General features: G+C 43.8%; 1 protein-coding gene across 1 annotated transcript in view; it reads left to right on the top strand.

Annotated features, from left to right (window-relative positions):
• The window catches only part of RGS9 (regulator of G protein signaling 9), a 129155-nt gene that overhangs the window by 91928 nt on the left and 11715 nt on the right, over positions 1 to 25512 (top strand). Inside the window, exons 12-16 of the mRNA XM_088467998.1 lie at positions 3522 to 3635; positions 5724 to 5839; positions 6025 to 6112; positions 9573 to 9711; positions 9794 to 9876. Of these exons, the coding sequence (XP_088324124.1) occupies positions 3522 to 3635; positions 5724 to 5839; positions 6025 to 6112; positions 9573 to 9711; positions 9794 to 9876 (540 nt within the window). The remainder of the gene's footprint in view (positions 1 to 3521; positions 3636 to 5723; positions 5840 to 6024; positions 6113 to 9572; positions 9712 to 9793; positions 9877 to 25512) is intronic.

Below are 25512 nucleotides of genomic sequence, written 5' to 3'. Positions count from 1 at the left end.
GAGTGATTTTGGCTCTGATAGAGCCAAAATCACTCCTGGCCTTGCGGCTGGGAAACCCGACTGCAGGGTTTCCCTCGCAATTCCGATGGTCCCGATGGTCAAGACCATCGCGACCATCTTTTTGCACGCTCGTATATGCTGTGGGTGGTGACCCACAGCTATACGAGCGTCCAGGAGGACGCTCCATATTAATGGAGGAGGGCCCTGATTCAGAGCGAGCGCTTTGGTCAGAGTGTCCGGCTCTGAATCAGGGCCATAGACTTCAATTATTTCCAGCCTCAGAACAGCTGAAGAGCAGCAAAGATAGGGCCTGATTCACTACCGATCGCAACTGCGATTGCAATACCGATTACGCACTCAGGGCCTGATTCAGAGCCGGACGCTATTTGCGCTCGCTCGTTCAGAAAAAGGGGCCGGCTATTTAAATTGAGCGCTCGCTCTTTGCGGTCTGTTGACGCCTCTATGTGTGAGCGAGCGAACGAAACATGCGCTCGCTATTTTGTAAAGACGCCTCCTGGCCGCTCGCATCATACGTCATCTCCGCTATTTATTAGATTAATCAAGTACATCGAAAGGCGTCTGAACTGCTCGCAGTGCTTGTTCAGGCTAAGAAACAACCAAGTGACGTGGTCGATGACGCTGCTTTGTTAATTAAGCACACCCTTAAAACGCCCGTTTTGACCGTTTGGCACGCCTGCGTTCGGATCTCCACTCCCCGTTTTCAAGCACCTTCCCCTGTTACCACCCACATACGCCTCCTTCTGTCACTCAAAATAGCAGGCACTCGCTATTTTGCGAGCGCTCGATTTCCGGCCACACTAACTGGTTGGCGCATGCGCATTACGACCCATACGCATGCGCAGATGTGCGAACATCGCTCGGAGCGAACGAGCGGCCGCTTCCGAGCAGCTCTGAATCAGACCCTCAGTCTCACAGCGATAGTATGCTAATCCATTACGATCGCTATGCCGCCGAAGCACAACATAAGGACGCCCACTTTACCTTACACACATCCGTAATGTTTAGCAAGACTGCAAAACCATCACTACAATTGAGTTCCATCGCAGCCTCACGCACACACTTGCACAAGCCCTGACCTTACTCAGAAATTGCTAAATTTAGCGCACGCTACGAGTCCTTGGGCTGTGTATGGTATTTCAGTGGATAATTTATGCACACCCCTGCAACGGCGTACAAACGCCCTGGCACGTCTGCGTTTCGCAACAACCACCCCCGTCACCATCCAAAAATGGCACTTCCTGTCAATCACACTGCGATGGGTCTGCGTAGTTACTGCGATCGCAGAGGCCGGTTCGCGCACTGCCATGCATACACATGTGCAGTACGCAACAATCGGCCGATTGATTGCATAATAGCAGTTGTGATCCTTGCTGAATCAGGCCCATAGTTTGATTGATTATCCATCCTGTTTGATCCTTCTGACCATCGTTCAGCCGATTCCATGCAGTTACTATAGCTCCCAACGTCACTCTACAGTAGACTCCTTGTTATCAAATGGAGTCAGTAAACCCAAAAGAAAGAAATAATATTGAGGATGATTGAGAGTTGCAATGAAGTGCAGCCACATTGCACGCACGGAAGTGATTGTGGATTTTTGCCTTTATGCATCTGTGTACCGCCCTATCCAGCCGCTTGCATACGTAGCCGTTACCATTATCCACATGCATTTATGCAAGGTTTTTCCTTATTGTGAAATCAATCTGAAATCACATTAATCTCTATGTATTCTGTAATCTGTAACACCTACGTGCCCACAACAAGCCACAGAACACTTAGGGACTAAGGACCTCATTCAGAGTTGGTCGTACGCCACCGATGTTCGCTAAACTGCGTATGTGTAAAATTCGCAATGCGCGTGCGCAAACTAGCTATTACGATCAGAAATTGCTCTCTCCTTGAACACAGCCAGGTCGTTAGTTTGAGTGACAGGATGAGGCGTTTGTGGGTGGTAAGAAGGGAAGGTGCTTGTGAACGGGGGAGTGGAGATCCGAATGCAGGCGTGCCTGACTATGCAAACGGCGTTTTATGGGAGTGCATAATTAACTAAGTAGTGTCATGGCACAAGTGACATGGGAGGTTTTTACACTGACTAGATCGTAGTGCTTAAGAGAGGGTATGGTCAACCTTAAGCTCTACGAGCAGCTCCGATGGTCTCGATTAATCCTTATATGGATGGAGATGACATGTAATGCGTACGAGAAGGGGGCGTATTTTTAGTCTTACGGCCGCCTCATCCCCTAGCTCGTCCAGCTATCGATCCCATCTTAACGACGCAACTGGCGAGCGCTTCATTTGCCTATCCGGCCCCTTTTACCTTACGACCATGCTGGCGCAACGACCGACTCTGAATGAGGTCCTAATTCTGAGTCACACACAGTGCTGATGTTCATAGCAATTCATTTGCTACTGCTTGTGCACAACAATCCCGAAAAACTCGGACTGCGCATGCGTTACACTGTGTGTGCGTATAGAGTGGCAGTAGTGATTGAAATGTATTGGGTGTTCCTCAGAGGTGGCTATGCAGACGTACCGAGATGTAACGTCTTATGGGCATGTTATGGGTGTAATGGAGGACTGGTTGTGAACTCAGGCGCTTAGTCGCTCACATTGGATGCCATACTCTGTTGGTGAATCTGCACCTAGCATAGAACTGGTGCAAGTTTCGATGGTGGGCCAATGGTTGCATCTAAAGATGCACCAAGCTGGCTCTCAGCATCTAAAGATGCTCAAAGTGGGCCTCATAGTCCTTGCACATTCAGATGTGTGACTTTACACATGGTATTAGCAAAAACATGCATGCACAGTATTGTCACATACAGATGTGACAGCGTCCATCTCAGAATCAGGTCCTTAGCCTATATGCGAACGTTCACTCGCACCTAGTAACACTCAATCAGCCGTAAGCTGAGATGTGACTAAGATCAGTACAATTCTGTATCGCCCATAGTTGCTTAGCTTGAATGCATTTGCTGTGCTAAAAAAAATGCAAGATCCATCCGCTAAAAGGACCTGTGTGCAACTCTGAATAAGCCCCATAGTGTGGATAGACTAGGCTAGTGTGTCTGATGTATTAGAAATGCACTCATTTATGGGTAAATTATTATCTTCTAGAATGTGCTAACTAAATTTAAGTAGAATCTGGTTGCTATGGGCAACATCTCCACTTCTAAAATCTCTCACTTTAGTAAATATACCCCTTAGTGTAGATCAGGTGTGTTTAAACCTTCAGAAATAAATTTATCTTTTTTGTGTGTTGTCCATACTGGATTTTGCTTGATAATAAAAAAAAGTCTATAGATGCCAGCATGGACCTAGATATACATATATATGTGAATGGCACATCATGTAAATCATTTAATATGTTTACATTTACCTGTACTTAGTTTGACATTACCAATCAATGGCTAATTAATAAGACTTAACTATGTAAGCTCTGGTGAAAATGGGACATTTATGCTATCTTGTGGCTTCCTGTGACCATCCTTCCCAACTTCTTGCAGGGTTCTGAAATACTGTGAGCAGTACTACTCCCATGATCCCATTATGTCTGGGTGTCTCCCTAGTAACCCGTGGATTACGGATGACGCTACGTTCTGGGAGCTTAATGCAAAACTGTGAGTTGCCTACCTCATAAAGCTTATGTATAAAAATATATTTTTAGATTTTGGGGCCCTGCAACTGGGCCACAAATTGCAGTAGTGAACTATGGGCCTGATTACGATTTGCACTTTATTGTTGCAGAGCTGTAGGGAAGCAGCTGTGCCATACCATACAACTAAAATGCAAATGCAGCAGGAGATGTCTGCATGCATCTGCGATCTGAGTGCTGCGTTCGAAGATGCAGTATCGGATCGATGGTCGCAGCCCTCTGCCAGACTGGACTTCGGATCTGGCCAGTTGGGTCCAGGAAGGGATCCAACAACAAGCAGACCCTAGGCTCCGCAAGCCTACAAAACAGGGGCAGCATGCCTCCATTTTGCAGAACGGTACCAGTCTCCATCCCTCAAACGCCACAGCATGTCAATCATGCTGTGGCTAATGGGGGACTGCGAGCGTTCACACAGGACCCGTTCTACACACGCGCAGACTGGGTCCTGCCCATGCACAAATCCCCAAACATCGGATTTGTACGTGAACCATTGGGTTTGCGTATAAATCCAAATCATCCCAACAGGTGTGAGAATGTCGGCACCAGCATCCTGGGCGCCTGCGATCCCAGCGGGTAAGTGTGAGGGTTAGGGTTAGGTTTATGGTTAGGCACTGGTGGGAGGGTTAGATTTAGGCTGCGGGAGGGGAGTGTTAGGGTTAGGCTGTGGGGATGGAGGCTAGGGTAAGGCTACGGGGTGGGAGGGTTAGGGGCTAGTGGTACTTACCTTTGGGCGTCGGGATTCTGACTGTTGGGATGCCGTACCCAACCCTTTAAAAGTTAACCATCAGGATCTTTCAGACAATGAGGATAACATTATTATACGGTTGTCATTAATTTTATCCTAGAATGATATATCTGTAAATTCTATTTAATTTTTATGTATTTGTCCATAATTGCTTTTAATTTAACAAACTTCAGTTTGGAGGCAGACAAGATATCTTTTTTGGGGAAATAGTCTTCCAAATGCATTAGTCAGGTTCTAGTACGTAAGCACCTCTTCTTTGTCCAGGTAACCATCTAAAGACTAATGATGCCAGTCAGTAGCACTGTAACCCTCCCACCCTGTATTGATGTTAAGCCATACATTCCCTTTGCTGCTAATGCTACTCCACACTTGACATCCTTGTATGCCAGTAATTGCTGATTATTCAACTGACCGCAGTGTAACACAGATAGCAGGTATCTCTCCTCCATGCTTGTTTCCATGGAACTGCAAGCCCCCTCCTCACTGTAACCTTGCTGCAGAAGCCCTGACGGAAAACACAGAAGCTTGTGCTGAAATTCTTACTCTAGCTTTTTGTAGTAAAATGTCATACATGTATAAACTATATATATAAAATGTTTTTGCAGCTTACAGTTTCCATTTCCTACTTATTGTGTGAAGTAGAGAGTATCATGCTGTTATATAGAATCTGAGAGTATTATTCTGTTATAAAGAATCTGAGAGTATAATTCTATTATATAGAATCTGAGAGTATTATTCTGTTATATAGAATCTGAGAGTATCATTCTGTTATATAGAATCTGAGAGTATAATTCTATTATATAGAATCTGAGAGTATAATTCTATTATATAGAATCTGAGAGTATCATTCTGTTATATAGAATCTGAGAGTATAATTCTATTATATAGAATCTGAGAGTATCATTCTGTTATATAGAATCTGAGAGTATAATTCTATTATATAGAATCTGAGAGTATTATTCTGTTATATAGAATCTGAGAGTATCATTCTGTTATATAGAATCTGAGAGTATAATTCTATTATATAGAATCTGAGAGTATAATTCTATTATATAGAATCTGAGAGTATCATTCTGTTATATAGAATCTGAGAGTATAATTCTATTATATAGAATCTGAGAGTATCATTCTGTTATATAGAATCTGAGAGTATAATTCTATTATATAGAATCTGAGAGTATCATTCTGTTATATAGAATCTGAGAGTATAATTCTATTATATAGAATCTGAGAGTATTATTCTGTTATATAGAATCTGAGAGTATAATTCTATTATATAGAATCTGAAATCTCCTCCATCATTTTTAGAGTGGAAATTCCTACAAAGCTGCGAGTTGAGCGTTGGGCATTTAATTTCAGTGAACTGATTCGGGACCCCAAGGGAAGGCAAAGTTTTCAGCTGTTCCTCAAGAAAGAATTTAGTGGTAGGTACAGTACATAGAGGATATTGTGCTGAGGTCTCTCATACTGTAGGTCCAGTGGACAAAATTGCAGTTGCCACAATCTTCACTATACATTTTAAGATTACTACAACATATATCAATGATCCAGCTTGTCCAGGAATCTGGACCTGGAAATACACTATATATCTTTTATCTTTCTGTACCAGGGGAGAACATGAGTTTTTGGGAAGCCTGTGAAGATCTGAAATATGGAGACCAGTCAAAGGTGAAGGAGAAAGCAGAGGAGATTTACAAGTGAGTGTAAGCCAGGTGGTAAGGCCTTAGGTCTGTCTTACCATCTGTCCCTGCAGTAGGTGCTATGATCTCTACCTCACAAACAAGCTAACATAGAAGGGGATGAGTAATTCTATTCCAGAACAGTTATTAATGGTCTGCTGAGACACTGAAATTCCAGCACTTGTCAGGCAGCAGACAGTCAGCACTGTGGTAGTGATGTAGTTGGCATCTTGACGGTTAGGATGCTGGCTCCGGAATCTCGACAGCAGCCTCAAACCTGGCTCCAAAACCCCGACTGCTGACATCCCAACCATGAGTATTAGGGTTAGGATAGAGGTTAGGGTTAGGCTGCGGGAGGGGAGGGTTAGGGTTAGGCTGCGGGAAAGGTGGGTTAGGGGGAGGGTTAGAGTAAGGGTCATGACACAAAATTCTGCCGGGATTCTGAATGTTGGGATGCCGCTGTCGGTATTCTGATCGTCGCCGGAATCCCATCCCCAACCCCGGTTGTATGGTGCTGATTTAGGTATATTTCATGAAGAATTACTCTTAATAGAAGATGTCAATTGGGTTGTAATCATAAAGTAAAGAAAACATATCAAAATGATCAATAGACTGGTCAATAAAAATAAACCACAGCTGGGTCTAGTTTAATTAGATCCCCCCATATGAACTTGAATTCGGTAGGCATTGGGTGGTGCTCATTGTTTGTACTTTTCTACTGTTGTAGGGGTTAGATGGGGGAAAATGTTTTTTAATGATACTTTTCTTTAGCTCTCAGAGAGAAAAAGGACATTGTTACAAGGTTATTTCTGACTATAGAGGATTGCAGTGGTACTCAACCTAGGTACTAGTAACTCAAACGGTACACAACCTAGGGTACTAATATCCCCAGCGGTAAGACAACCTAGGATACTAGTTATCCCTTCGGTACTCAACTTAGGGTACTAGTTACCCCAGCTATACTCAACCTAGGGTACTAGTAACCTAGGGTACTAGTATCCCCAGTGGTACACAACCTAGGATACTAGTTATCCCTTCGGTACTCAACCTAGGGTACTAGTTACCCCAGCTATACTCAACCTAGGGTACTAGTAACCTAGGGTACTAGTATCCCCAGTGGTACACAAACTAGGGTACTAAGATCCCCAGCGGTACACAACCTAGGGTACTAGTATCCCCAGTGGTACACAAACTAGGATACTAGTTATCCCTTCGGTACTCAACCTAGGGTACTAGTTACCCCAGCTATACTCAACCTAGGGTACTAGTAACCGCTGTGATGTACTGGGGCACTTGAAATATTTTCAGTAATGACGGAATAGGGCATCCTAGTGATAATTAGACAATAGGTAAAGCAGTGCCCTAGGAAACTCTAGCCTCATGCATCACAGTAAGACCATGATAACAAAGAGACAATGTCTATCCCTGTAAAATAAACTATATGTGGCTTATAGGTTTATTGTCAATTGCAAATTTTTCATAAATTGTATTATGTGAGAAATAATTACAGTATGTAAAATTCATTCTATTATTGTGTAATTTTTTTGTAATTGTCTGTATAGCATATGTATTACTATATGATGTACACCCTGGAGTGCCAAAAGTTATGGGACAGGTGCCTAGTATTGTGTAGGACCCCCTGTAGCCCGGCGAAGTGCAGCAACTCAACATTGCATCGATTCCACAAGTAGAAACAGGGTTGGGAGGGCAGAGTACACAGGAGAGCAAGAGGGGAGAGGGGAACAGGGGGCATAGGGGTGGGAGAGGAGACTACACAGGAGAGCACAAGGGGAGAGGGGCACAGGGGTGGGAGAGGAGACTACACAGGAGAGCACAAGGGGAGAGGGGAACAGGGGGCACAGGGGTGGGAGAGGAGACTACACAGGAGAGCAAGAGGGGAACAGGGGGCATAGGGGTGGGAGAGGAGACTACACAGGAGAGCACAAGGGGAGAGGGGAACAGGGGGCACAGGGGTGGGAGAGGAGACTACACAGGAGAGCACAAGGGGAATGGGGAACAGGGGGCATAGGGGTGGGAGAGGAGACTACACAGGAGAGCAGGAGGGGAGAGGGGAACAGGGGGCACAGGGGTGGGAGAGGAGACTACACAGGAGAGCACAAGGGGAGAGGAGAACAGGGGGCACAGGGGTGGGAAAGGAGACTACACAGGAGGGGAGAGGGGAACTGGGGGTAAAGGAGTGGGAAAGGAGACTACACAGGAGAGCACAAGGGGAGAGGGGAACAGGGGGCATAGGGGTGGGAGAGGAGACTACACAGGAGAGCACAAGGGGAGAGGGGAACAGGGGGCACAGGGGTGGGAGAGGAGACTACGCAGGAGAGCACAAGGAGTACAATAGTTTGCTCCACTAGTATTATAATAGGACACAGGTCAGTCTCTCCATATAATCAAACAGGGCACTACAGAGCAGTAGAGAATGCTCCCGTGTATAAAAATAACATTAGGACACCAGTCTGCTCCTGTGCTATAATAAATATAAATATAATTTACCTGCTGCCAGATACAGTGATACTGCAGTCACACGGATGAATGATGACATCAGGATACCTCTACTGAAGGGGATCTATTCACTAGTTAGGAGGAAGCACGATAGGGCAAACCGGGAGCAGCGCGGAGGTCAGATTGAACACAGTGCACACAGCCGGCGGTGATTGGATAAAGAAAGATGGAGGATGAGGGTCCACCGATGGTGATTGGCTGCTTTGGCCGCTGTGTGTGCACTGCAGCAGCGTCACCACCGGCAGCATCGTGGTCATTGGCTGCCCTGCGGCGAACACACACAATTTTTAAAAACTTCCTGTATCGCGTAAAAATGCGCTGTAGCGCGTGTTTCACGATCACTGATAATGGGTTCTACTGTGTGGCATATTGTGTATAAGGAGCACTACTGTGTGACATAAGGTGAATAAGGAGCTCTACTGTGTGGCGTAAAGTGAATAAGGGGTCAATATGAGGCATTTCAAGACATATTTGTAGGTGGGCACAAAATTATAGTTTATAGGGGGGCGCCGAAGACCCTAGCACCAGCCCTGGTGAAACCGTAAATCAAGGAATGTTGAATGTCCACACAATTTCGGAAATGGAATGTCCCATCCGTCGGGCACCCAATATCATGCCTGTCTGTCTCTCTCTATATATATATATATATATATATAATATATATATATCTGCACCTAAACATTTTATCCAATAGCAATTATATTCCTTGAAAATGTTTTGCTTTGCAAATTTTCATGGTACAAATGTTGCCAATGGGCTGCCAGGCAGTCCGCATGTGGAAGATGTGGAAGAACCGCAGCCACATTGGAAGGTTCCTCTCAGTGATTCATCCCTGCAATTCTACATTAGGTGATAAATGTTAGGATTACAAACCATCTTCTGCTTGGTTTCCTGTTTTAAATTATGGTGATAATTATTATTATTGTATTCTTCTTTCTACATTAACTCTCTTCTGTTCTAGGCTCTTTCTGGCTCCAGGTGCCAGACGCTGGATTAATATCGATGGCAAAACCATGGATATCACAGTGAAAGGACTGAAGCACCCTCATCGCTATGTGTTGGACGCTGCGCAAACCCACATCTATATGTTGATGAAAAAGGTTTGGTATTATTAGATGCAAGACACGCATTTATGGCCCTTGCCCTGCGCATTTTCTACCATGTTCTCCTTTCTATCAGTAGGATTCATATGCCAGGTACCTGAAATCCCCCATCTACAAGGAGATGCTCAACAAGGCTGTCGTCCCACAGGAGACCAAAAAAAGGCAAGTGTAGTGGTGTGACACCCTGCATCTACAGATATCATGACAAGCTATCCTGCATACACTGCTGTAATTGCCTATTAGAGCACAGCTAAAAGGAAATATTTAGTCAATGCAGAACAAGATAATAGACCTTTTGTTAAGATACTGCATGATGAACCTTTCATTGAAAGATAACCAGGGTCACCCACAAGCTGTGGTGCAACAGCAACATACATGTGTTAGTCATGCAGAATGGTGCTTGTTTCTCTGCCAATACACATACTGTACTCTGTAAAAAAAAACTGATGTAAAGGGCACAACATTGAAAAATAAAAACAAAAGTAAAACAAGAATGTTTGTAAACACAAAACAAACTGATGCTGTAATACTATCAGGCATCATCGTGGCCACAAATACACTACATGGGCAAAAGTATGTCAGCATCCCTTCTAAATAGTGTGCTGACCACTTCAGCCCCACCCATGGCATCAGGTGCATAAAACAAAGCATACCGTCATGCAATGTTAATTAGTTAAACACAGTTAACCATATGCAGTAGAATGGATCATAAAGATGAGCTCAGGGATCTTCAGTGTGACACTTTCAGAAACAGCCACCTTTACAACAAGTCAGTTGTCATATTTCTGCTCTGGTCAATTGTAAATCTGGCCACACATCTAAAGATGATCTGTCCAACCAGCCAACTAGTTGATTGGTTGAAATGAAAATCTGGTAAGGTATGAAAGCAAATGATAATCAGCAATTTGCTCCCAAACGCCAGAAAATGGACAAAAAAGCATTTAACAAACTTGTGTGACTGACCATTCATCATCTGTTTTCTGGCATTTAGGAGCAAATTGCTGTTCATCATTTACTCCCATACGTTACCAGATTTTCATTCCAACCAATCAACTAGTTGGCTGGTTGGACAGATAATCTTTAGATGTGTGGCCAGCTTTACAGGTTTATTTATCAAGCAGTGAAAAACTTAGTGAAGTGGACCAGTGGAGAAGTTGCCTATGGCAACCAATCAGCTTCTACCTATTATTTTAAAGACTGTACTTAATAAATGTTACTTCAAAGCTGATTGGTTGCCATGGGCAACTTCTCCACTGGTCCGCTTTACTAAGTTTTTCACTGCTTGATAAATAAACCCCTTAGTGTTGTTACTGTGCATTGGAAAATTCCATGAGCAACAACAGCTCAGCCACAAAGCAGTAGGCTACACAAGCTCACAGGACAGAACCATGCTGAAGAGTGTAGCACAAATCATTTGTCTTCTGTTGCAACACTCACTACCGAGCTTCAAACTGCCTCTGGAAGCAACGTCAGCGTAAGAACTGTTTGTCAGGAGCTTCATGGATTGGACTTCCATGTCCAAGCAGGCTTGAAGCAGCTGCGCATAAGTGTGAGATCAGCCTGTGCAATGTCAAAGGTCAGCTGGAGGGGAATAAAGTATACTACCATTGGATTTTGGAGCAGTGAAAATGGGTGTAATGCTACTTAGAACATTGTAACCAAGCGGGTGTTTTAACCTTAAAGTTATAACACCCACACAGTTAAAATGATGCAAGTAGCATAACCCAACTTGTTGGGATCCCGATGCCGGCATTCTCAGGTCGACATGCTCACTGTGGATATAGTGTCTACTTTTTGACTGGTTCCAAATAGACAGGTCATCCTGGCAAATGGGATCAGTTTTCATCTTTGCCAATAACAATACAAGTGCCGCTTGCACGATGCACTGATCATCAAGTATCTGATTTTGACCTGCATCTGTTGGTGCATCCATGTCAGTTTCTCTAGCCTCTGAGGTGGTAATAAAATGCTTTACAGATAGAGTTACCACCCATCTGGAATTACTCCGGATAGCCCGGAAATCTGACAGACTGTCCGGAGTCCAGATGGGTGGTAATCCAGGACAGTATATGTCAGGGACTCTGGCCGTGGCAGTTATATCTGCAAGTGTCGCTGCCGCACCACTAATAACGGGTGAGCAGCTCAGGCTCTCCCTCTTCTTCTGCCGGGCCAATCATGAGAGAGTGAGTCACTCACTCTCAGTGCGGCTGCCAGCGGCTCAGCCAAGCAGAGCAGATGTGGTATGTGAGTGACCCAACTGGGTGGACTCCCTATGACCGCAAACCGGATGGTGTGGAAAGGAGCCAGGAGAGACACTGACAGACTGGGACAGATTTTGAGTATTTTTCTTACATGTACCAGACCTGTATTTTTAGCATTGTTGTTATCACTAATAGTATTGTTATTATTATGTACGAAGTGAAATGCTGGGCAGTGACTATGTCTCTGGGGTTATGTGTGCTGGGCATGTGGGATGTGGGTGGGGGAAGGTGAACAAATTGTAGGATGTGGAGGGAGAAGGTGAGCACAATGTGGTTGGTGGAAGATGAGCACTATGTGGGGTGTGGATGGGGGAAAAGGAGCATAGGGGGTCATTCAGACCCGCTCGCGAGCGCAGGACGCTCGCAAGCGGGTCGATGTTACCCCAATGCGCATGCGCATGACGGAGGGACATCACTAGTGATGTCAGTGGGAGTGATTTTGGCTCTGATAGAGTCAAAATCACTCCAGGGCTTGCGGTCACCGAGACCCTACCGCAGGGTCTCGTCGCAAGCCCGATGGTCGCGATGGTCTTGACCATCGCGACCATCTTTTTGGCCGCTTGCATATGCTATGGGTGGTCACCCACAGCTATGCGAGCGGCCAGGAGGCCGCTCCATTTTTAGGTAGGAGGGCACTGATTCAGAGCGAGCGCTCTGGTCAGAGCGTCCGGCTCTGAATCAGGCCCATAGTGTGGAGTGTTTATGGGGAAAGGAGAGCACAATAACAAAAATCTGGGAGGGGGCACATTATACTAACTACAGACAGGGAAGTGTGGTTATGGGCATAGAGCACATTACTATGTGAATTAAATTAAATAACATATAGAAACATTGAAACATAGAATTTGACGGCAGATAAGAACCACTTGGCCCATCTAGTCTGCCCTTTTTTACCTTTTGGTAATCTCAACCCTATGCGATCCTCAGTTATTTGTAAGGATATTCTTATGTCTATCCCATGCATGTTTAAATTGTTCTACTGTCTTAGCCTGTACCACCACTGATGGGAGGCTATTCCACTTATCCACTACCCTTTCTGTGAAGTAAGTTTTCCTCAAATTTCCTTTGAATCTACCACCCTCCAGTTTCAGTGCATGTCCTCGTGTTTTAGTACTTCTCTTCTTTTGAAGAATGTCTCCCTCCTGCACCTTGTTAAAACCCATGATATATTTGAACGTTTCTACCATGTCCCCCCTTTCCCTTCTCTGTTCCAGACTATACATGATAAGATCTTTTAGTCTTTCCTGATAAGTTTTGTGGTGTAGACCATGCACCATTTTACCCTTCTTTGTACAGTCTCTAATGTATTTATATCTTTCTGGAGATATGGCCTCCAGAACTGAACACAGTATTCTAGCTGAGGACGTACCAATGACCTGTACAGTGGTATTATCACTTCTTTTTTCCTGCTACTAATTCCTCTCCCTATGCAACCAATCATCTGACTTTCCTTCCTCATTGCTTTGTTACAATGCTTACCTGTCTTTAAATCACCTAAAACAGTGACTCCTAGATCCCTTTGCTCCTCTGTAGTTTCCAATAGAGTACCCTCAATACTATATTTAGCTTTTAGGTTATTGAGACACAAGTGCATAATTTAGCATTTTTTAGCATTAAACTGTATTTGCAATGTACTTCACCATTCCTCTAGTCTAGCTAGATCCTCCATCATTTGTCTTACCCCTCCACCCCTCCTGATGTGTCTACCCTGTTGACTGCAAAAAGGCATACTTTCCCTTTAATACCATTTGCAATATGGAGAGGGGCTGGGGGGCAATGTGGAGCACAATAAGGAAGATTGGAAAGATGTGGTGAAAAGTTTTGTAAATAAAATACAGACAGGGGGTACACAATGCAGAACATATAGGAGACATATAAAGGGGCATGAGTGGGCTCTGGGCTGGCATACAAGAGCATGAGGATAAAATGCCGTTTTGGCCACACACCTGGATGCGCCCCCTGTCCAGGAATCTAAATCTGGAAACCTGGTAACCCTTAGGAAATGAAAGGAAACCTTAATACTACAGCACACTATTAGATTCTAGATAATTGGGTTTTCTAGCTTTGTGGCAACAGATTAGAAAAGTCCCTTTCATGCTTTAGCCTGACAATGCCCCTTTGCAGAAAGTCAGGTCCATCAAAAAATGGGGAAGCACGTGACTGTCCTGCACATATCTTTTGGGATAAATTGGGATGCAGACTAGGAGCCAGGCCTTATCGCCCAGGTTCAGATCCAACCTCTCTAATACACTTGTGGCTGACTGGAGGCTAATCACTGCAGACATGTTTGAAAATTAAGTGCAAATCCTTCCAAGAAAAGTGGGGACAGTTACCTCAGCAAAGGGAGGAATGAGATAAACATTTGGGTGTAATATCCAGGTGTTGGCATACAGTACTTGTGGCCTTGTAATGTGGGTAAAGTATAGGGTGGCATTAGTAGAAATACACACGTTTAGAGAAAATATTAGGGAACTGTATGGCGTGAGTGTGAGGGATTAACACGTAAAGTAAAGGCAGAGTTTTAATAGCTGAAGGGAATGGATTTATGTTTCAAATATGGGTTTATATGTTTTTAATTGGTATAAAAGCTCATTACTGATTTAGTGCTTTTATATATATGTTTCAATAGTGTAACTGTAAACAATCCATTTTGCTATGTTCAATACTTACTTGGGTAGCACATCATTTGCAGTGGAATAAAAATAATAAAATAATGAAAATGCAGGATAATCTCTTACTAAGGATTGTGCATGGAAACATTTCCTTGGCAATGCTTCCACCCAGTGGTTGTCTTTGTGTATTACAAACTGTAGTGCATACAAGACATCATTGTGCATATTGTAACTATTGTCCTATAGCGTGTTGAAAAATTCTGGATTAAAAAATGGCATAATACTGACTGAATATATTTCAAGAAACCGGTTTCCTCTGTGTGCTAATCTACAATGGTGTAGCTGTGCTGCCCCCACATTGGTATGGGCACGTCATAGATATACTGGATAGAATATAGAGCAGGGGTGGGGACCCTTTTTTCTGCATAGGGCCATTTTGATATATATATATAACATTATTTGTGGGCCCGGGGCCGCCACGTCCCCTCCATATGACGTGGGCGGGGCCACAATCGCCGGTGATTACAGCAATGCACGGAGCTGTAAGGGCAGCGGTGTGACTGTCTGAAGCATCCTAAGGGCGCTCCAGGCAGCACTGCTGCATAGATTCTGGCTGCAGGGTGCCATTCTAGGCACCCTACTAGCCAAATGAGGCTAGCAGAAAAAAGAACAGAGGGCCAGACCAAATAATTCTGCGGGACTTATACAGCCCCCGGGCCTGAGGTTCCCCATCCCTGATATAGAGAGTGAAAGACATTCAGTTTCTTGAAGCAAGAGGACATCACAGAAGATGCAGCCAACAGACTTTGTGCTGATAGGGGTAAATGTATTAGCTTGCAGATGCAGACAATTGCAACATTTTGGTGATTAAGCTGCTAGTTTTAAAGAGGGGGCCTGCAGTGCTGATGATTCCTGCAGCAAACTGCTTCCTAGTCACAGGCTAAAGAGTGCCTGTCACTAAGAAGCAGTTCACAGGAGGGATAAGTGGCTTCTCTCTCTGTAATGCCGCTGAGGTGAGCTGGGTGCAGGGGGAGGTGGGCCCCGGAAACGCTGCAGGACCCATAATAGCAACCAGACTCCCTGCACCCACGGTAGCTACGCCCTTGGGCAAAACCAATCTGGTTTTGCAGATTCAGGGGTCTATTTACTAAGCAGTGTTATGAGACAGAGTGAAAAGTGATAAGTTTGTGATAAGGTGCCAGCCAATCAGCTCCCAACTGTCATTTTTCAAACACAGCCTGTGAGATGACAGTTGGGAGCTGATTGGCTGGCACCTTATCACAAACTTATCACTTTTCACTCTCTCATAACACTGCTTAGTAAATAGACCCCATAGTCGCAAATTACACTTTTCACTCCTTACGCTTAAAGCAGCAGAACGGAAGTGGAGAAGGGGCAGGAGAGCTTTGGCTGAGTGCAGTAAGGACAAGTTTTATGAGTGAGGTAGAACCGTACATATATCATATATCCTGTCTGGAATATCTCTTGCAGGTACTGGACTCCTGGTGCAAAACACATACTGATGATGATCAGTCATCAGCCACTTCTGATTGGCTGACTGCGTCTGTACCCCTCCCACTGAGGTCTATGACTGTTATATTACATGAAGTTGCAGCCATCTGTTCATATTATTTAATTATTATATGCATTTGGACCACTGCACATTAGTGTATTCCATTTTGATTTTGAAAGGCGAGGTTATCAGTTGGTTTATTTACTAATCAGCAGTGTTTTGCTATATAAAGCATTGACTTTTAAATCTCCATTTTCAACGAGCCAAGAAGTGGCATCTCTTACAATGTACCGCTTAGTAAATGAACCCCCAGAAATGTATATTTAATTGAATTTTATTTTCTATTTGTGTCTGAATTTATTTGGCTTTTACATGGTAAATATGATATTTGCATTTAGTATTACCATTGCCCAGAAACTATTCTATATTGTGTAGAAATTGGGTAATGTGACTGTAGCATTTAATACTAACACTGTCAAACCACATCTTTCTGTGGCTTGGTGCACGTAAAATGCATCCAACTCAACATGAACCCCAAGCTTTAGGACAAAGTGGTTCTATGAAAAGGACGGTTGATTTCAGAGACGTAAGTACAAATGTCTGAGCCCCAGGGCCGGCGCAATGCGGTAAGCATTGCGGGAGGGCTCCGTGGCAAGCGTGTGCGGTGCCAGTTTAAATTTGGCGCTGACCATGATCCAATTAGGTGTCTGTTATTAGGCCCATGGGTACAATCAGGCCACATGCCTGTGGGGGCATGTTAGGCAGGCAGATTACCCAGGCCACAAGTAAAAGTGACTCTGGGCATTAGGCCCAGCCCACTCTTTAGTAACAGATAGGCAAGAGGGGCCTCGACTGTGTGGCATAAGGTGAATAAGGGGCTCTACTGTGTAGCATAATGTGTATAAGAGGCACTACTGTGTAGCATAATGTGTGTATTGGACACTACTGTGTAGTATAATGTGTATTAGGGGCACTACTGTGTGGCATAATGTGTATAAGGGGCTCTACTGTGTGACGTTATGTGAATAAGGGGTAAATATGTGACATGTCAAGAGGACATATTTGTAGGTGGGTGCAAATTTAGTTTAGCTTGCAGGGGGGCGAAGAATACCCTAGCATCGGCCCTGCTGGACCCCATAGCAAAATCATGTTATTATCATTTATACACCATCCTAAAGTTCTACGTGCAATATTGTCTGCTCAGTCCCCAGTCAGTGTGCAGTTGGGCAGCATATTATTTATATTGGTAGCTGTCTGGTAAATTACCTATAAAATATTGATCAAAATTCATTTTCAAGCCATATTAAGTCTGCACTTATGGCCTGATTCAGGCAGTGCCGATGTTTATACAGTTGAACGATTATTGGTGGTCTGCGCATGCATCTGAGTTTCATTACCATAGTCGATCACAGCAAGGATTTATTCGCAAAGTGATAGGCAGGGACCGTTTGTGGGGTGGCAACATAAACACAGGCGTTTCTGGAATGTTTTAGGGGTGTGCCACAACCTGCATCTGCTGTCCCGTATGCAGAAAAAAATGGCTGCAGTTTCTCAGTTCCTGCTCTCATTTTGCACGATTAAGGGGTTTACTCAGAAGGCCGATTGACTGATCTGCATCTTTGTATGCAGTTGCTTGGATTTGCGAAGCTGCAACATTTTCATACAGATGGGTCCTCATACATCTAGCCTCCTTGCGCGTTAAACAGTCCTTCTAGTCGCGCCATGCCATGGCGTGACTCGGTAGCACAGAGCGTCTTTTGTGTGACTTTGTCAGCGGCTGTAACACTGTAAAGTAGCGTTGCAGATACTACCGCAGTCGCACACAGAACATAGGCATGCTGCATATCATTTTAATCAGCAGAAGCTACTTGAGCTATCTATTCGCATCGCTCTGTGAATAAGACGCATTTGAAGGTAAAAAGGCGCACAAAAAGACACTCAGCGCTACCAAGTCACACGGAGCTCCCGCATTATGCGTGGCGCGACTTGTTGCGCACGGAGGATAGATGTATGTGGACACATCTGTACCTTCGCACAGCTGCTGCATGCAAATTTGCAGTGATGGCATTAGCATCCATCTATGTATCAGGCCCTTAATAACCTAACACATCAAATTGACTGAGTTACTAATTAAGTCACCTGTGGTCAACCATGGATATCCTTAAAACCTTGACTGCTAGGGTGCCTTGAGGACAGCGTTTGGGAACCTCTGTAACAAGCTAATAAGTAGCATTTTATACACAGCAAACTCCTAGAAATACATACCTACTCAGTGTATAATACCATGCAAACCAAATTACCATATACCATACTTATCATAGTAGGATGCAGATCGATAAAAAATAAACATGCAATGCTTTCCCTGTTCACCATTCAGCACAGATCCATGTGTTAGCCCCATTTCCACCATACAGTGCAGAACCGTGTCCTAGGCCAATATCCACCATACAGTGCAGATCCTTGTCCCAGACATATGCCCAGCATACAGCACAGATCCATATCCCAGTTCCATGTCCATCATACAGTGCAGAACTAAGTCATAAATACATGTCCATCATACAGCACTACTCCATTCCCAGGCATTTGTATACCATACTGCAATGATCCATTTCCTAACTCCATGACCACCATACAGCATAGATCCATATCCAAGACGGGTCTCCACCACACTGCACATGTCCATAATACAGTGCAGAACCATATCCTAACAACATGATAAGCATGGTGCGCTTCTCCTTTATTATGCTAATTGTCAACCGTACAGTACTACTCTATCTCCTAAATCCATGTTATAGCCCATGTCCCCCATACAGTGCAGATCTGTGTGCTAACTCCATGGCCATCATATACAGTAGCTCCATGTCATATACCCATATCCACCATACATTAATGCTACATATCCAACTCCCATGTCCACCAGAAAATGCAGATTCATGCCTTATGTCCACCACTCAGTTCAGATCCATGTTTTTACACTATGTCCACCACTCTGTGCAGATCCATGTCCACCACTCCGTACAGATCCATGTCCTAGCCCCATGTCCACCACTCAGTGTAGATCCATGTTCTAGCCCCATGTCCACCACTCAGCGCAGATCCATGTTCTAGCCCCATGTCCACCACTCAATTCAAATCCATGTCCACCATACAGTTCAGTTCATATCCTAAGCCAATGTCCACCATACGGTGAAGATCCATGTGCTAGCGCCATATTCACCATACAGAACAGATCCATGTTCACCAGACTGTGAAAATCTACGGCCTAGGCTCATGTATACTGTACAGCACAGATTCATGGCCTAGCTCCATATTCACCATACAGTGCAGATTAATTTTCTAGGTCCATGTTAATTTTACAGTGCAGAACCTTATCATAGGCTCATGTATACCATACAGTGCAGATCAATGCTCTATACCACTGTCTAATATACAGCACAGATCTATATCATAGCACCATGTTTGATCCAGTCCAGGTCCATGCCCACCATATAGTACTGATCCATTACCTACTCCCATGTCCACAATACAGTTCAGATCCATATCCTACTCTCATGTCCACAATACAGTTCAGATCCATATCCTACTCTAATGTCCACCATATAGTTCAGATCCATGTCCTACTCAAATGTCCACCATACAGTTCAGATCCGTGTCCTAGTCTAATGTTCACCATACAGATCCATGTCCTAACCACATGCCCATCATACAACACTGCACCATATCCCAGCATCATGTTCACTATATAGCACATATCCATGTCCTAATGCTTAGTCAACTGTTTAGGGTAAATCCATGTTCACCATACTGTGCATATAGATCCATGCCCTAGGCCCATATCTTTCAATTCTATGTCCAAATTCATTATACAGTGCACATCCATATCCTAGATCCATGTCTATTATAAAGTGCAGATCCATGTTCTAGCTCCATGTATGGTGGATACGGGACTCGGAAATGGATCGAATGCCTGCCATACAGAACTGCTCCATATCCAAACTCCATGCCCACCGTACAGTACAGCACACATCTGTATCCTATCACCAAGTCAACTGTACAGTGCAGATCCATTTCTATCCCCATGTTCACGATACAGTAAATATTTGAAGTTTATTCCCACTTCTACCAAACAGTAGAGTAGAAGCATGTCCTAAATCCATGTCTACAATGCAGTGAGTCCACATCAACCATACAGTACAGATCCACATGTTGGAAACATAACATATCCACCATACAGTACAGTACTGCTGCATATCCAATCCATGTGTCAGCCATACAGTGTAGATCCATAACATAGGTTCATGTTCATCATTCAATCTAGATTCATAGCCTAAGTCCATGTTCACCACACAGTACAGATTCATATCTTATGAGCAGCACAGTTTGCACAGTGGTTAGCAGTACTGCATCACAGCACTGAAGTCTTGGGTTCGATTCCCACCAAGGCCCTATATGTGTGCAGTTTGTATGTTCTCCCTATGCTTGCTCAGGTTTCCTCTTGATACTCAGATTTCCTCACACAATTCAAAAAAGTAATGGTAGAATAATTGGATTCTGACATAAAATGAACCCTGGTGTATATCTGTGTACATGTGGTAGGGAGTATAGGTTGTAATAGCTCCTTGGGGCATAGACCAATGTTCATTACTAATTATTCTCTGCATTGCACTAATTTATTACTCAGTGAGCTCAACATTGTTAATCATTGTACAGTATATAGTACTGTCCTGTATCTAGGTAGTGTGTCCCATGGACGCGCAGGCAGGGGGGGCAGAGCCTCCCCTGTCACACTCCTGAGATTTGATACAAAAATTATTAGAATAATACAAAGAAGATATTTATAACTTATAAACTTCTGCTTTGTTTATTGTAATTATTTTTATAGTTAACACTCACTAGCTTTGTGGAGCTCCCTGGGACTGCATGGAGACGAGAGATGAGGCAGCAACAGCTCAGCCTCGCTTCTGTATAGTCAGGCACTGCTAGCAGAGCTGGGGGCGAGGCCACACCACAGACAGTAAGCTGCACAGAAAGAGAGCTAATAGAGGCATGGCTCTGAGTATGGGGGGGGGTGCCTTGAGCACTGGTGGACACCTTAGATGTGTCATGTGACCAGGGTTTGCACTGCAGTGTTTAGAGATCGGAGCTCAGCAGCAAGAGAAGACAGTGATGCAGGTAGGAGAATCAATGGACACTGAAGCTTTGTGTAGTGAAGGGAGAGTTACATTGACTAGAGGGTGAGACAGGCTCCCAGCACTCGGACCCATCTCCATGTGTGCCCCCACAGCCATTGTCCACCATACTGTGCTAAACTCATGTCCTCTGTACAGAACAGAACTATTTGAGAAACCTATATCCACTTTACAGCGCAGTGCCATGTCCTGGCCCCATATCAACTATACAATGAAGATCCATCTCTTAACTCCATGTCCTACATGCAGCACCATTTATGTAGATTTATGTCCTATCTCTATGTCTACCATACAGATCAGATGCATATCTAGGTCCCATTTGCACTTATATTATATTAGAGTCACTTCCTAAAAGAACTGCTATTGATGACAGGCTGTAGTGGTGTTGTGGATGGCTGTTCTGTGGGTTATTGTGATTCCTGCTTTTTCTATAGCTCAGGTTTCCTAGAAATGGGACTCTAGAAGCAAGGTTGTAACTTATAGAAGAAAGTGGATCTTGGTGATACAGGAAGATGGTGACATTTTAATCAGGAAAGGACACTATAGAGAATATAAGCAAAATGTCAGATAATGGGATGGAAAGACGGTAGGGGAGATTACAAGAAGGCATAGCCACAACTTTAAAGAAACAGATGGTGTAAATGATTGGTATATAGTGTTGTAGGATAACCATAGTGAGACTTCCTGCCTGTTTGTTTTAATAAGATGATCAGGGGCATATTCAGTTAGGTGCGAAAAGACCCGTACTTTTTGCATGCCGCACTTTTCGCCGACTTCGTGTCTAGCGCGCCCCCGCTATTCGCCGTATTCAATTTCAAAGGACGCGAGAACGCGTCCCGGCGAAACTCAAATAGGCGAAAAGTGCTGCCAGTTTTGGGGAAATCAGCCTGACATCCCCCAAAAGATGCACTAACATTGGGGATTGTATAGATGTCCCCGATTAGCCTCCCTGGAGCTATTTGGGGTACTTAAATGCTTTCAATTGCCTCTATATAGCGTCTTTGCATAAATGGTGAAGAATAGGATTTAGAAGGGTTTTTTTGAGAAAATAACTATTCCCAGCAAATTTGGGGTACATGAAAATGGGTGCAAGCATAGTTTAAAAATGCAAAAGTGAAGTGTTAAAACTAAAAAGCGTTAAAAATGCACCTTCAGCAAGCACCTGCAATCAAAAAAACACCCCCCCCCCATACTTGCAGATCCCCCAAAAGCTTATTTCGCTAGTTTTTAAGTTTGGACCCCAACATTGTACTTTTTCGCCCCCTTTTTCATAGTGTTTTTTTTGGGGTGGTCCTCTTTTTTTTTTTTTTTTGCATTATTTCGATGCAGTTATCCTTTGGGGGTCTGTCCAAAGGGTGCAGAGTGGTTTCCGCACCTTTGCATCCCAAAACTGCACTTTTTCCCACCAGGTATTCATAGGCAAAACTTTTTCGCCTATTATATTGCATTGACTTTACGTGTACGCGAAAAGTCTTTGCAATTGAATATGGCGTAAAAGTTTCCGCCTGGCGAAATTACGTCATCCGCGATACTTTTTCTCAGATAACGGCTTTTCGCCGCTAATTGAATAAGGCCCTCAGTCAGTTACAGTCAGTTACAGTAGGCTACTACTAGCCAAAGGAACAAGCATTTAACATGTTAGTATAGAGAGGAAATATAAGTTTTTTGGTTGTTGTAGCAGAGTGTGTATTGTGACTTTCTCCAGTAGGCGTCATATATACGTTGATGGTCCATAGTGATAGAAAAGATTAAAACAAGCTGTTTCTCTTGCCAGCCACATCTGCTCTCCATCGTGTGTCTTCTCTCATCCCTGCAAGAGAATCTCATCAAACAGAAAGTTTTGCAGGCCTGCACTCTAATTGCCTGCACATGGTGCTTGCAGATTCCCTGGCCAGCCAGTGGAATGAGAACAGCTCATGAAACAGAGGCTGAGAACAGCTCATGAAAGGGCCGTCACACGGCGGATGTGTCCCACTTCTCTTTTTTCCCAGGACTTTTTCTCCAAATAATGAAGTTTTTTTTCCCAAAATCACCAGCTTTACACACAGTTTCCCAGCAGTGTCTCAGCTGTCATTTTGAGCAAATATGATCACGGTTCTATACTAAACCAGCAGTTGAAAGGAAGCCTCTATTAATTTGATGGCTATTTGTTTATAAATATCCAAATAATTACACTAAGCACCGAAAATGAATAGGTCCAAATAATGTTTGAGCATAAATACATTTCACTAAAACCAAAAATGAGCCTCTTGTCTCTACATCACCATCTACAGGCCATCAAAGGTACTGAAACTTCACAATCACGGTTTCATTTCACTGTTGACACACACAGTAAATAGCATATAGAGCTTGTGTGGCAGATCAGTGTGATCAGAATATTGTATCCATTTCTGCCTAAAATAGTTTATGCTAATGATACACTTCTGTTTATCCTGCATGTGTTTAAATTAATTGACTAATTTGTTGGAGATGTGGTCCAACCATTTACTACGCATGTACTGGCAGGTTACACTGGCGGATGATGAAAGTAATTAAAACTGTATACAGGGGACTAATTGTATGTGCTGAAATGTTATCATTACGACAGCTCTATTACGTTGTGCATCTTCTTCATAGCATGCACTACTGAATTACATGGATCTTGAGCTTGCGTGCGCAGAGATGGGTTTCAGGCGTTCACGAGCAAGTACAGTACAGTTATGCCTCTTTCACATCTCAAACCCGGGTCCGACCAGCGATATTGAACCCGGGTCCGACCCGGGTCAAACCCTTTCACACTGCACTTTCGACCCAGGTTATTCCCGGGTTGGTCTATTTTCACTGCACTTTTGACCCAGGTTATTCCCGGGTTGTCTTTTAGGCTCAGAAAGATGAGGTGTCAGAATGGAACAAAAGGAGAGGGTGGGGACAGCTCACAGCATTGCAGCAATCATGGCTGACATAGTACAAGGTTGCAGCCCTGACTTCATGATAGTTTCTTCTATACTCCTGCTAGATTCAGCCACTGATAAGTTATTTAAGAAATCTTTACAGTTCCTGTCAGCTGTCTGGCAATATCTGCCTCACCCCTAATTCTTAGAAGCTCCTTCACCTCATCAGGACTCCAATTTGCCATGGCGATGAAAATCTGAGAGCTCACTCTATCTCTGTGTAGTGTGCTGGCAGGGCTCAGGCTGCTAACATCATCAAGGCATTCAAAAAGCAGCCAATAAGCCCTTTTCCCTGAGTCCCAGGTTAAATAACCCGGGTCAGACACTTTTAAGTGCACATAGACCCGAGTCCGACTTGTGTTTAACACTGCTTATAACCCGGTATGAAATGCCGGGTTATAAGCAGTGTTGCTTGACCCGGGTTATTCCAAAGTAGTGCTTTTAGACTGCACCTCGACTCGGGTCGAGCCACCTCAACACAGCAATAACCCGGGTTATTTTGGAGATGTGAAAGGGGCATAAGGGAGTTCGCAAGCTAATCACTGGCACTAAATGTGGCATATTTGCCGCTCACTGTTATCTTGTGTGTCAAGCTAATGTTGATGATGATGATGAGGACTATTGCATCTTGTTTTGTTAAATAGCAAATAAAAAATTCAAACTAATAAGCAACAGCCTCTGCTCAGCCTGGTCTGTTGCCCTTGAAAACATGCAGGAGGGGAACTCTGGGGATCAGTAAGCGTGGGATACCATCCTGCTAATGCATTAGACTACACAGGCTGGTCACACTATGCAGGGAAACCAACAATATGGATTTCTCCTGTGATAATGTGAACCAGACCAAATTGTTCAGCGCAGATTTATAGCCTCTATTTTAGGGATGGGGGTCTGGGTTCACATTACGGCAAGGTGAGCCAATGCTGCGGGTTTACTTGTTATAGTGTGACTACCCCAGACTCTGTGGCTTGGTGCTGGCTAACACTGTGGTATTGATAATGTAGGTTACTGACTTTAGAGGTGACCCATACATTTGTTTTGCTGCTAACACATATTTGCACTCAATTTTAGGAATGTAATTAAAAACATATTCAATGTCAAGACATAAAATCGCAGACACATTTTTACATGAGGACAAGATGCATTTTTACATACATCTCTAAATGAGCTTTTATATGTCCAACTACAGTAGATATTATAAATAGCTTTTAATATCCTTATACATTGAACTTATCTAATCTATAGAAGGGGAAATATGTATTATATACAATACAAGAGTTGTGAAATGTATAATAC

The sequence above is a fragment of the Taudactylus pleione genome, unplaced genomic scaffold (genome assembly GCF_031769625.1).
Source record: "Taudactylus pleione unplaced genomic scaffold, aTauple2 ptg000012l, whole genome shotgun sequence".
Lineage (NCBI taxonomy): Eukaryota > Metazoa > Chordata > Amphibia > Anura > Myobatrachidae > Taudactylus > Taudactylus pleione.
The sequence above is the reverse complement of the archived record's forward strand: the minus strand, read 5'-3'. Positions and strand labels throughout refer to the sequence as shown.